The sequence below is a fragment of the Anas platyrhynchos genome, chromosome 1 (genome assembly GCF_047663525.1).
Source record: "Anas platyrhynchos isolate ZD024472 breed Pekin duck chromosome 1, IASCAAS_PekinDuck_T2T, whole genome shotgun sequence".
Taxonomy (NCBI): Eukaryota; Metazoa; Chordata; class Aves; order Anseriformes; family Anatidae; genus Anas; species Anas platyrhynchos.
Window position 1 is genome coordinate 89,591,241 of NC_092587.1, and position 13,662 is coordinate 89,604,902.

General features: G+C 37.5%; 1 protein-coding gene across 50 annotated transcripts in view; it reads right to left on the bottom strand.

The window, feature by feature from the left end:
* Positions 1-13,662, bottom strand: part of ABI3BP (ABI family member 3 binding protein) — a 152,063-nt gene that overhangs the window by 63,461 nt on the left and 74,940 nt on the right. For 26 of the 50 annotated variants that reach the window (XM_072023334.1, XM_072023325.1, XM_072023358.1 and 23 more), the window contains 11 exons: positions 13,565-13,630; positions 12,641-12,715; positions 11,913-11,987; positions 10,961-11,023; positions 10,346-10,411; positions 9,882-9,947; positions 9,405-9,479; positions 5,166-5,231; positions 4,684-4,770; positions 908-973; positions 387-449 (listed from right to left, as the gene is read on the bottom strand). In XM_072023334.1, coding sequence (XP_071879435.1) covers positions 387-449; positions 908-973; positions 4,684-4,770; positions 5,166-5,231; positions 9,405-9,479; positions 9,882-9,947; positions 10,346-10,411; positions 10,961-11,023; positions 11,913-11,987; positions 12,641-12,715; positions 13,565-13,630 — 768 coding nt within the window. The remainder of the gene's footprint in view (positions 1-386; positions 450-907; positions 974-4,683; positions 4,771-5,165; positions 5,232-9,404; positions 9,480-9,881; positions 9,948-10,345; positions 10,412-10,960; positions 11,024-11,912; positions 11,988-12,640; positions 12,716-13,564; positions 13,631-13,662) is intronic. The other 24 variants (XM_072023400.1, XM_072023392.1, XM_072023416.1 and 21 more) reach the window with 21 other exon arrangements.

Sequence of the window (13,662 nt, forward strand, 5' to 3'; positions counted from 1 at the left end):
AGGAAAAAGGGCTAACTGGCTCCCCATAAGGAAGCTCTGGGACACCTACACCACATCAACAGCAACACCAGTAGTAGCAGAGTTAGCTTTCTGCCATGATGGAACGTTTTGTTCTAGAAAGAAGTTTCTGAAGAAAAAACACATGTAGAGACAGACGCACAGACAAGCGAGGCATGGTCTGATAGACTCTCTGCCAAATGGCCCTGCAAAAAAAATGATTTGCAGGTGACAGCAAAAGCAGCAGCTCAGCCATCAGAACCATGGAACTAGCGTGGCAAGTGTTTTCACAAGCCAACGTACATTAAGAAACCCAGGTATCGCTCAAAGCAGGTGAAAATGACATCAGGTGATGGAAGGGGAAAAGAAAGACAAACAAAAGTATTTACCCTCCACTGTCCCTTGGATTGCAATGGAAGGAGGAGAAGGCTTCACCTTTGGTCTCTGAGTAGCTAAGATCAAACCAGAAAATTGCCTTCAGATTCTACAGAGGAACAGTGTTTTTCAAAGCAGTACCATCATGGAGTTGGAAATACACAAAGAGCACGTTACATTCAGCTATTTTACATAAATACCTGCTTTTGTCACAGTATTATTCCATTCTTAAAGCAAGGTAGGCTGGCTGCGTTAACGTGTATAACACAAACAGTTAACATTTTAGTGAACAGGGCCTCTTGAGCAGAAAATTTACATGGAGGAATCAAGAAGCTCAACAATGAAGTATCTCCTTGTTATCATTTATAAAAGGGACTGATCGCATCACTGATATTATGGGTAAAACATCACTGGTATTGCCACTAGCAAGGAGAAAAAAAAAAAAAGGAAAAAAGGTGGGGTTGCTAAACCTTAAAATTGTGCTCTTCATTTTTAAGTATTGCCAAAATACAGAAATTGTAATGGAACTATTTACCCATCATTGTTCTTGTGGTTTCCAGAGGAGGAAAAGAGGTTGACTCCAGGACCGATGTTGTGAAAGCTAAAGTCAGAGATAGAAGCTATCTTGAGATGTTAAGGCCTTCTTGCTACATGTATGAATGCATAATTTTAATCACATCCAAATAAACCAGTATTTCATTTGTGGTTATCAAGGTCTACTTTTTGTACCAAATAAATCACTTTTCTTTTTTTTTTCTTTAATCATTGCATACTACCAAAAGGGAAAAAAAAAAAAAAAAAAAGGAAAAAACCACCCCAATGAGCTGATAAACACTGCTGCTATGAAGAAAAGTAAACAATAATGAAGCATTCTTTATACACAAGATGATTAGAGCTGGATCAGAAATTTAAGCAACACGAATTAACAACAGAAAACCTGAATTCTGGTAGACCATAATGACTGTCTTGATGTTCTACAGTTACTTCTTAACTGTAATAAATGACAGTTTCTAAAATCCATTTTCTAGCACTGAAGTAATAATTTCAAGCTATAAATTGAAACCTAGTAGATTAATGTGCGGCCAGAACTTCAGCCTACATCCAAGATACTGTCATATTTTGGTAATGCCACCTTTTATTTTATCTGGATAACACTAAGCTAGCTCTCACTTCTACATTCCTTGTCATCCTTATAAATCCCAACTTTGGGAAAAAAAAGAACGTATGCCTGGGCAGAAAAGGAAACCATAGCATCTCTGCAGAAAAATACACAGAGGTAACTTCAACACGGAGTTCCATCAAGATCTGGAACAATAAGAAAAACTACTTGTGCTTTCTTAATCAAAATCTGTAAGAATCTCTAACAGAATAGCACCTCCTTAATTTACAGCATCAGGTTTCCTTTCTGGAAGAAACATGAAATACTTCAAACAGACAGAATGTCATATCCACACCGTTAAATGAGCACGGGCTAAAAGAAGAGTCACACCTACTGTCCAGAAGTTAATGAACTGATATGCAAATGAGTATAGTGAAATGCAAAGATAATGGTAAAAAAAATATACATACATATATATATATATATGTAAGTGTGTTATTGCTAATAAGAAAAAGAAAAAGAAGAGAAGAGAAAGTTGATAAAAGTGCAAAGCTAATTCTTAACACAAGCAGAAGACAGGTCAAACAGTAGATACTTTGGAAAATGGAATAAAAGTTTTGGAACTGCCAAACACACTGGTAAGAATATGTTATAGGAAAACTGGAAGAGCAAAGATTTGATGGACTAACAAAGGGAAAATTTCAAACATGGAATTCTTGTTCTGAAAGAACTCCATGAGATTCCTCCAGCCTAAAACAAAACACCTAGAAAATGTAGTAAGACTCCAAATAGGCTTAAAGAACCTTGGCAAACAAACATTAGCTGGAAAAAAACAAACAAACAAACAAAAACACTAATAAGTAATTGATCAACTAACCAAGCAGTTGGTTTTTTGAGAGGCATCATGAAGATCACTGATCACAGCTAAAACACCCGCTCCAGGGGAAATAACATATAAGCAAGTATTTTAGGGTAGTCCTCATTGTGTGTCTAGAAATCCTCATCTTCCTTTAACTGAAAGACTCTTCCATTCGCTCTTTTCTCTCTCCAACACACACACAAACATGCAAAACCGAATCAAACCAGAATTCCTCAGGCAGGTTACTGCAAGGCAGTCCTTCAAATATGAACAACTGTATATGCTAACTGTTCTCATCTCAAACCAAACATATGCCTAAAATCTGTTAATCAGTCATTATTATCATGCTTAATCACATTTTCAACTCTCCTGGAAATCTGGGGCTCATCTTTGCATGGGAATGTCCATGTGTCATTAAAATGATTAACGTCAGGCTAGAACAGACATGATTCTATCCATTCTCCCAGACACTGTAAGTATTGGGCCCCTATCCACCATCTGGTTTGGAAAGAGCACAGTGTAACTTTCTTTACAGGCAAAGCATACCGAATGAAAGAGATGAACTTGAATGCGCTATTACGCCAATACGTAGAAAACACTGCTGAATGATTCTGTTAAGGCATTTGATCAGATGTTATTGCTCAGTATGGAAGATGTGTTAGTGATAAATACTGATAACTACCTCTGACAAATAAATGCATAAAACTTAAGTCATCTCCATGTCTTGATTTTAAGAATGTTTAGTTGGAGTGTGCAAGCTTTATCATTAGTTTGCAATTACAAGCAACTGGACAGCTGCTAAAAGTTTCCAATCAAATGCACATTCACTCCACTCCTTACTGCAAGGGAGTTCTGGCAACAACATGAAATGGTCTTTGGATGGAATTGTCATTATTGAAAGGAAACAAAGTATGTCTTCATACAGACACAGTAAAACAAGTAGAACCTTGAGCATTGATATAACTGCATTTGTTCACAGTTGTTCTGCAACACATTGACAAATTTTAATGTAATCTCTGCACACAAGATGTTAAAGAACCCTATAGAATAAACGCTGGCAAGGAAGAACAGGAAAACTATATATGCTTTAGATTAATTATTGAATATTGTGCAAATAATCTAACAAGTTAAATTTTATTGGAGTCTAGCAATAACACCAAAAGTTTGATAACACCATATAGAAGTGGAGCAACTTTTTACAAATATTTTGTTTAATTACAGTGCTATGTAGCTGTTTAAGAAGTTGTACTCAAGCAATGCATTGCAATGCATGCAATAATCATGTTTTAATTCCTATTAGCTTTGGACCTTTCCTGTCTTGTTTACTGGCAGCAAAGCAAAATGTCTAACTTAGATATCTAACTGCTTTGAAGTTATTTGAATGAAGGGATTGAAGGATCTATTCCCTGCTATATTAAACCTTCCATATTCATTCATCTCCATGCAAACTGGATAATCCCACAAAATGATTTAGGTTACCTTTACTTATTTTACATTTATATTTGCAGCTGAATATCATCATCTGTAAAGCATCAGGCTGTTGCTTAATTTCATGTTGCACTGCCAATATGTTGCAGATTTAATACTATTTTTACTGAACCAAAAATGCTGGAATAAAGGAACTAGTCACATTGGCCGAAACTTACTAAACGTGCATGCTCCATTTTAAGGCTTAAAAATCTGTATTAGGTCAATACAGGTATTTGTATATTGACTCATATTTCTAATGTTAACATTAAGTTTTTAAACTGTCTAAGCAAATTCATCTGATTGATCAAACTGTTTTAATTTATTAAAGTGAAAGGAATAAAGATGAACAGGTAGGAAGACCAACTGCATAAGCATTATTTCCACCGAATGTCAGGATAGCAAAGGATCATGAACAATTTCCTACAAGCTAAATACAGCAGGACTCAGTCAACAGAGGGAAGAACTGTCGTGGGGAAAAGAAAAAAGAAAAGTGGCCTTCCAGTTAGATAAGTACCTTGCTAAAGTTAAGGATTCTCAAGTTACTGTCTGTGGAACGCTAACAAAACTGATGTAGCTCCTGCACACAGTTCATGCTAATTCATGCTAACAGTTCACAGACATGCTAAAGCTTATTAACATCAAGCACTGCAATACAGACTTCTTAATATATTAGGAATGTAGACCAAGGACAGAAAAGAGTGCTTATTATTTTGTTGTATCATACAAAAAATTCCTAAATTAGCCTGGTATTTGAGAGAACAAATTAATTACTACATAACTACAGTTCTGTAGTTATTCTAATTCATGTTAACTAGTAACATGCCAAAAGTATGATAAAATCTGTGTTGTAATTTTTATTTAAAACCACATTTTCAACTATTACCAGGTACAGCTGGCAGCATTTCTTGGATGCCAGATGTTTCAGATCTTGAAGAAACAGGCTGCTTTTCATCAAAAGCTGAAATAAAATCTGGAGTTAAAATGAAAACGGACCTCAGAGCCACAGTATTTGAACAGCAGCTGTTGAGCAGTTCAAGACAACACGGATGTGATCAAGCAAGATAGCAGCAGCTTTAGAGATGACTGTGAAATGAGGTGCTACATGAACACTGAAGCTGGCATGAGGTGAAGTAAGGTCAATGCTGATATCTCATGCTAGGTAGAATTATTCTTACTGATTTTTAAGTACCTATTCTTTGAAATAAAGTTGATTACAAAGAAATGGTTGAGATGGGAAGAAATAAAATTTTTTTAAAAAGCGCCTTTTATCAAGTAGTCTTCAAAGCAATGTGTTTGAATGAATTTTAGCATTGTCCACGTGATGGCAAGGAATGAGAAATGGTAATGGAATTACATGCTATTTACCCATCACGCTCTCTGTGGTTTCCATGGAGGGAAGAGATGTGAATTCCAGGCCTGGCTCCTGGGTAGCTAAGATCAAATATGAAAACGATCTTGAAATAACGAGTCAGGTTAGTTTTTAAATAAGGTGATCTTTTTCCCTTTATTAGCAGAGCCAAAAAGGCTACATTTATTTTAAATTTCTTGTATGTACATTTTTAAAGTGATATTTATGATAGCTTACTCTGTTCTCTGTGTGTGTGTGTATATATATATATATATATACACACTTTTTTTTTTTTGACACATAAAATCTAATTTTGAAGCATTTAATACAAGACCAACTTTCTGTATCTGATTTTCAAATTCTATCCAATAGCGACACCTGACAGGAAACCCCTTTCCCCCCACCTTTAGTTAGGATAAGCCTTTTAAATAAGGAGTTGCAAATGCCTTCTCATCTGAGATTAGGCATAATGTGATGAATCAGGGCTTAATTACACTTAGAAACATCACTGCATGCACACAGATTGGAAATCCTATACAACTGGCTTGGTGAAAAGCCTGTAGATGTTCTTTAGACAAAGAGACAGAGTAAATTAATGGTTCGTTACAAGAAGCTTTATTTTGTCTGCACACCAAAGCAGACACAATGTGGGATGCACATTAAATCCAGCTAGTCTGCATTTTAAAAAATCCTGTGGGAATGGTTGTCTGCCTAACAAAACCATGTGGTATCAACCTAAAGCAGGATCACAATTCAAAATCTCATCCTACAGACCAATTCTTTTTTTCTTATCTCTAAGATCTTTGGAATCAGAACAGTAGCTTAAAACTAAACAAATTATTGGCAAATATATATGTATTTGTAGCAACTGTATGACAAGTTACATACATGTAGAAGTAGCTGATATAAAAGTTTTAAGAAAAAGCCTGCTGCAGACACTTGGCAGCCAATATGCTGAAGTAAGTCTCTGCCTGTTGAAAAGCAATGCCAAAATGATGTAAATAATTACCGAATCTATTCTATTTAGCCAGTACTGCCCTTGTGGTTGCTATGAAGGAAAAAAGAATGAACTCTAGTGCTGGTTTCTGGATAGCTAACGCCAAATGAGAGAAGTTTAAAACACTGAGGCAGGCTGTGTCGAGAAGATGAGTTATCAAAGGTTGTATCATACTTCCTGTTGATGCTAGATTCATATTCAGCCCAGGGACCTTAATTTCCCCCAGCTGCCACAAAGTTCATTTAATATAAATACCAAAAACGATCATCCTTTGGTGTAAAATGGCTTAAAAACATCTAAGTTTTTGTGATTATATTTCAATGAAAACACAGATGCAAAAAATCAGTTTCTACCCAATCAGTAAGGTCACTGTTTCTGTTGGAAAAAACATGCAGCCAGTGATAGAAACGTGTTCTGACTACTTCTGTGGGCAGCGTTTTATGAAAAACTGAGAAATAGGTGCTTTTGATACCAGCAACATTCATGACCTATTAAAGTCAAAGGACAAGTAATAAGAAATCCAAATTGTCTGATTCTCTACATCTATGGAAAATGCTGTGGTAGTTCTGACAGCACACGCCACAGAGAGCAATAATGCCACACCTGACTAGCTGCTGAAAGTTTTCCATCTGATGAAGATATGATGTGACTGAAATGACCTTGGAAAGCATACAGTTCTCAACTTGAAAAGGAAACAAAAACACTGCACTAATGCGGAGGCAGGATAACTGTCAGTGCCACCCATGGAGCAACAACACAGCTGCATCATGTTTGTGTTCAGTATGAGTTTTATAACAGAAGAAAGCTCAGACATTTCCAAATGTATTGGTGATGAGAAACTGAAGGAACATTGACTGAAGTTTAACAAAATACTAGGGAAAACATGAGTACTGTACGTATGATGTAATAGGCTAAGCCCCAGATGACAAAAAATGTTAATGATTCACTCAATTCCACTTTACTGTTGTCAGATATAACAAGTTTGAAGGGTGCTTGAACAGTTACTGTAAGAGAGAAATACACCATTTCCTCATGTTAGGATTTTAGATCACACTGTCTTTCACAAATACATTGCTAATAAATTCACTTTTCCTGTAGCTACGTTACTAAGTTGCATTTAACTAATATAGCAACAAATGCAAAAAGCTGCTGATGTATTAAGTTTTAGAACTATGCAAATAAAAAATCATCAGTACTTGAGCTTACTAATTTCTCAAGGTATTTTACAGTTTATACTGCCAGCCTTTTTGAATCTGGGCACTTAAAATTAAAGACCAAATCCTTCCTGAGACTCCTACTATTGTGTTTATTTATTTAGTAAATGTTGAGCACCAACAGTTTCCAGGTAATTTCTGTGTGTTCAACAAATCTGTAAATAAGGGTATTTCAATCAGGTCATACAATGTGTATCTTTGACACACAAGCATTGTACAACACTCAAGTCCATTTAGTAAGGTTAATGCTCATTGCCCTTAAAATATTGAAGCATACTCTTATAAACACATCAAGAAGAGATGACAACATCATACTACAGTATTATGCTAAATGCAGTCCTGAAACCTTCATGAATGATGCTCTTAGGAAGTAATTTTTTTTTTCTCTGCAATTCTTGAAGTATTCCATACTAAATCTAGTACACTAATCAACCCACAGCTTCTAAGACAATTGAATGAATTTCAGAATAACCAATTACTAGATATGCCACATAATATTTATGGAACGCTAAGCATTTTAGATATATTGAATCCTGAGTGTCAAGAAAAAGCCCGGGTTTCATGAAAAGTTGAAATGAAAATCTGGGCCTAAAATGTTCTAACAACCCCAAAGACAACAGAATATTAGAAGGAATCTGGTAAAGGAAAACAAGCCATCCAGGCAGTATCAGTCCAAATGGAAGCAAAATGAGAGATGGCTTGCAAGTCAGCTGAGAAATTACTATTTTATGACAACAGTGAAATTCTTTTAATTATTCTCTATTAGACAGGACTCCTATAATCTAGGAATTTGCTTTCTCCATTTTGAAGCTCCAGGAAATTGAGCTGAATTGCAGCTCCAGGAAAACAAACAAAAACCTAACTAAGTAAAAAAGGAACAGCAAGAGACAATAATAAGCTCTGATAGTCATTCGTCAGTAGGTCAGTACCAGAAAAAGACTTTGTATGATGGAGAGAACTACAGAAGCGTTAAAAAACAAAATCCAACAACAACAAAAATACGACTCCAAACAGATCAAATGAATGTGATTGCTACCCATAACTGTTGCTGATGACTTAGTTTCTTGGGAAATCATAAACAAAGATATATACAATTCAATTTTAATTGCAGCTGAATGGAAAGCACATAAATAAACCCAAGATAGAGACTCGTATGGTATGGTAATGAGAAACACAAGAGAAAAGGAAATACAGAGAGTCCTTTGTAAGCCACAATAGCTCCAACTAATTTTTCATTCAGAAGCCAGTTTTGCATATGCTTGCTTTGTTTTCTGAGCACACTATATTGCAGAACTGAGATATTTTAAAGTTGGTCCCCCAAAAGAGAATGGTTGATATAACAATGCAACAAAACACCCCTTGTTTAAATTGTCCTAGCACGAACTGAAACACAGCTGAGAATAGCTGTGAGAAAGCTCTCTACCTTTTTTATGACCAGATTCTGGGTAAAATCCCACGCTCAAATATAAATGCACATATTCTGCCTAAAAAAAATACATTTTCTATAAAGACGGAGAAAAAATTAATGGTTAGAAAAAACAACCATAAAAATATCTTTAATGCCAAAAATCTGTACTACAGCAGTCTTTGGAATATTACCTTTTCCAGAGACTAGTTTAAAAAATTGTAATAGGAAACAAACATTCAGCTACAAGATCTCTTTAAGAAATGCCTACTAGCTAAAGACAAAACACTTCCTCCCAAAGGATAATCATCATCTTGAAAACCTGAAATTCATCAAGCTGGACATTTGTGTCTCACCTGCTAAATTCTGTCCCACCCTCCTCTCCAACCCCTCAGTTATTATCCTGAAAAGGCTAGAGCATACTTTACTTACTTGAACATAGTGATGTAGGCATAAATCACTTAACTTGAAGCCAGATCTGCTGGATACTGGCAAGTATTAAATGTAACATGAAGCATTAATGAACAAATAAAACACCACTGCATGCAATATTAAAAAGCTAGGAGAAATAAACATCAGAATAGTACTATTTCAATATCAAGAAAGATCAAGGATTGGAAATAAAACAAACATAATTTACCAGTCTCTGTCTCTGACATTTTTGCAGATGCAGGTATTTGGGAAGTGGAAGTAACATGAAGAAGGTTATTCGAAGCTGGAAAAAAAATGTGCCACATTATTTAAATGATACAAGAACCATCACTGCCCAGCTGGTGTGCGCGCTGTCTCATTTGAATGGGCCTGAGAAAGAAAGACACCTCCTCTGATGGAAGCAGTGGAGAAATGGCAGCTGAAAGCAAGGTGGAGTAACACGTTGTCCACTAGGCAAGCTGTCATTTCGTCCCCACAGACAACACTCGCAAACAATGGAAAAAGCAGGTCATCAAGCAACAACTGTGTAACAAATGCAGCAGGCGCTTCTGCAAGCCAAGCTGCACCCACAAATATCTGTACTCTCTTTGGCAGATGACAATGATGCTGGATGGTCTGAAACAGAGGATGTGAATGGGAGAGAGGGAAAGGAGAAAATGGAAGAAGATGGGGTTTTACAAGTTACCCGTCACTGTTTGCTGGGTCGCCAGGGGGGAAGAAGAGGTAGATTTCAGCCTTGGTCGCCGGGTAGCTAAGATCAAACACAAAAACCACCTTCAGGTCCTCACGTTGACTGCCATCACACAGGCGATATCAAGATGCAGCAACAAACAGGGAGATGGAGCCCTGCTCGAGGCAGGCGTACACATCACAGCATCCCCTCCCCTGGAACAATCCTCCTGGCCTTCAAATGGCAGAGCTAGCCCCAGGTAACAGAGGAAGCCTTGAAGTGGAGGAGGCCCGTACTGCAGATGAGCCCCCAAAAGGAATCCAAAAGCTTAAATGTGTAGCTCTTATCCAAGAGCCGTAAGGGACCAGCAGCAACATGCACCTACTGCTCAGGACTGCCAACACCAGAACAGGCTCAACTCTGCAGGGAAAAGCACTGCCCGAGTACCCAAAGGAGGAAGGGAATCGCTGGCTATTTACCCATCACAGTCCTCGTGGTTTCCGGTGAAGCAGACGAAGTGGATTCCGGAGCCCGTCTCTGGGTCGCTACGGTCAGACATGGAAATGTTCTTGAGATACCTACACGGTCCTGCCAGAACAGGCTACCTAAGGCCGCACCACTCCCCGTGACAACTGGAAACCCCAAGTCTTCCCTTACGTTAGTCCCTAAGCCAGTGGGCAACATCCCTACTCATCCAGCTAGAACTTAGATGCTCAAGTCTCTGAAACAAGAGAGGAAAAAGGGCTAACTGGCTCCCCATAAGGAAGCTCTGGGACACCTACACCACATCAACAGCAACACCAGTAGTAGCAGAGTTAGCTTTCTGCCATGATGGAACGTTTTGTTCTAGAAAGAGACAGACGCACAGACAAGCGAGGCATGGTGTGATAGACTCTCTCTGCCAAATGGCCCTGCAAAAAAAATGATTCCCAGGTGACAGCAAAAGCAGCAGCTCAGCCATCAGAACCATGGAACTAGCGTGGCAAGTGTTTTCACAAGCCAACGTACATTAACAAACCCAGGTATCGCTCAAAGCAGGTGAAAATGACATCAGGTGATGGAAGGGGAAAAGAAAGACAAACAAAAGTATTTACCCTCCACTGTCCCTTGGATTGCAATGGAAGGAGGAGAAGGCTTCACCTTTGGTCTCTGAGTAGCTAAGATCAAACCAGAAAATTGCCTTCAGATTCTACAGAGGAACAGTGTTTTTCAAAGCAGTACCATCATGGAGTTGGAAATACACAAAGAGCACGTTACACTCAGCTATTTTACATAAATACCTGCCCTTTTTACGGTATTATTCCATTCTTAAAGCAAGGTAGGCTGGCTGCATTTACATGTATAACACAAACAGTTAACATTTTAGTGAACTCCACCTCTCAAGCAGAAAATTTACGTGAAGGAGTTGAGAAGCTTAACAGTGAAGTATCTCCGTTATTATTGATTCTAAATGGGACTGATCACATCACTGAGACAATTGGTATTTCCACTAACAGAAAAAGGGCCAAAACAAAAACAAAGAAACCAATGGTCTCCTACAGACATTGAAATGACCCTGAGATACCTACAGTCTTGCTACGGCAGTCCAAACAACACCCCAGAATTCTCAATCACATCAAAGTCACATCAGAGCAAGATGTGACATTTTATGGCATTATCTTATGATAATATATGTAGAATCATAGAAACTGAGCTATTCCAAGGAACAGGCCTGGATATACAATCCTTTACAGAACAATGTAAGACAAAACAGCACAGGACAATCTTGCTACTTGTTTCAGGAGATTTTCTTATGTTTATAAGAAAATTTACTTTTGTATCACTTCACCATTCCACTGCAAACTTCTCTAAAATTGCAGCAGATACAACAGGTTTTTCTCTCTCCCCCTCTGCCTCCTTGTCTCCCCACCAGTTACACAGCAGTGTGTACTCCCCAATTACAACAGTGTAAGTCAGAATAAACTTTCCATTTAACAAAGTGCCACTGTGCCTTTTGGAAGACTGCCTAGATGTCAGGAGAACTACAATGAAGAGAGAGATCATTACCAGCTGAGACTGGTGGCATTTCTGGCATGCCAGATGTTATGGATCTTGAAGAAAAAGGCTTCGTTTCACCTAAATCTGAAAAGATAATCTTCTGTTAAAAGACTTACTTACTTCAGGGCTACTACAGACAGCACATGACTCAGCAGACAGAAGTTGCATTGTTAATATGGAAGTAGAGGGAAATTTGCCTGCAAGCCAGCTAGGAAAGACTATGTCTCATGAACTGGTTGGTGGTGTGCGTGTCAAAATGGAAGCAGTGAAAATTCTTATTGCTGGTTAAAAATCTTAAAACACGTATTAAGATTTGGAGGTAGTAAGAAAACACCTTTTGATTTAGAAAGCAGACAGTGGGCCAGCTAACATAAAGCCAGTCAAAACAATCTTTTCACAGAAATACTGCACAAGTATATGTTAAGCCCCTCTTTACCTTCCACTGTTAAGTGCTCTTAGCACAGGAATAAAACTTGGAACGGCAGCTCCACAGCTGGGAACCTCAATAATGAGAAAACCAAAACCAACCAAAGACAGCCCATTCCAAGGCCCCTCAATCCCCCATCTATCACAATGAATGACAAGTGCAAATGAGAGTCGAGTTAATTGCAGCAATAAATGGTATGAATTACTGGGATGGTGACAACTAAAGCAAGGAAAAGTTCCAAAAACAGCTGTAAGGATAGAGATGGAAAGTAAATCATTAAAACTAAAGAAAGGCAACTTATCAATTTTACCCAATGTTGTTTCTAACAAATGAGGTTCTGTGGTAACTACAGGCATGGTTATCTCCAGATCAGTAGTATATCCAGCTGCAGAAGAAAATGTAAATACACCTGAGAAACAGCTTCACGTAAACAAATTAAGGAGGAAGATTTGGGGAAGGGAGAGAAAATTTACCTTCCACTGCTCTGTAGAAGTCAAGATAGATTTGTTTTTATAACAAAGCATTCTTTGTTTTTTTTCTGAGTATTTTAAATACCCTCTCTACCTACTTGGCTGAAGACATTATCTTACTTTCCCATCTGTAAAAATGTTTACAAAGGGACTGAAAACTAACATATATATAGTTACATGTAGATTTGACTTAAAGAGCATCTGAAAAAAAAAAAAAAACAACAAAAAAAAAACAAACCAACAGATGAAAAATTTTCCATCATCAACTTTTCCACGTCTTTCCATTAAGGTAAGAATTCTTCATAAAATCTAAGAAAACAAGTGTATTTTCAGGAGATGAAAGTCTGTCTGTACCACTTCATTAAGTAACTTAGGTCAAGGAAAGAAAGTGAGAAAGAAAATCTTATCACTGGAAAAGTATGTCTTACTTGACTATATCACTCTTATTTGACTTTTGCAGCCTTGCAAAAGTTAGATCTTTTCTTGATAAACCTGTCAGATCAATACTGCCTTACACAGGCAGCATTGTGTATCTGTTGCAGTCTTGCTTTTCATCTGTGGTGTGCCTGGTCCCAGGAGCTATGGCACTGTTATAGGATTTGAAAAATTACCATATAGGGCAACAGCCAATAGGCAGTATGGAATAATTGTCTGAAATGATAAATATGGGAATAGCAAACTTTTTGGCACCCCCCCCCCCCCCCCAAAAAAAAAAAAAAAAAAAAAAGAAGTTATGTTTCTGAAATAATATTACTGTAATTTACCAGTGTCTGGTATTTCTGAAGCTGTAAAAGTTTGAGTAGAAGTAACATGAAGAAAACCGTATGAAGCTGGAAAACAAAAACAAAAATCATGCCATATT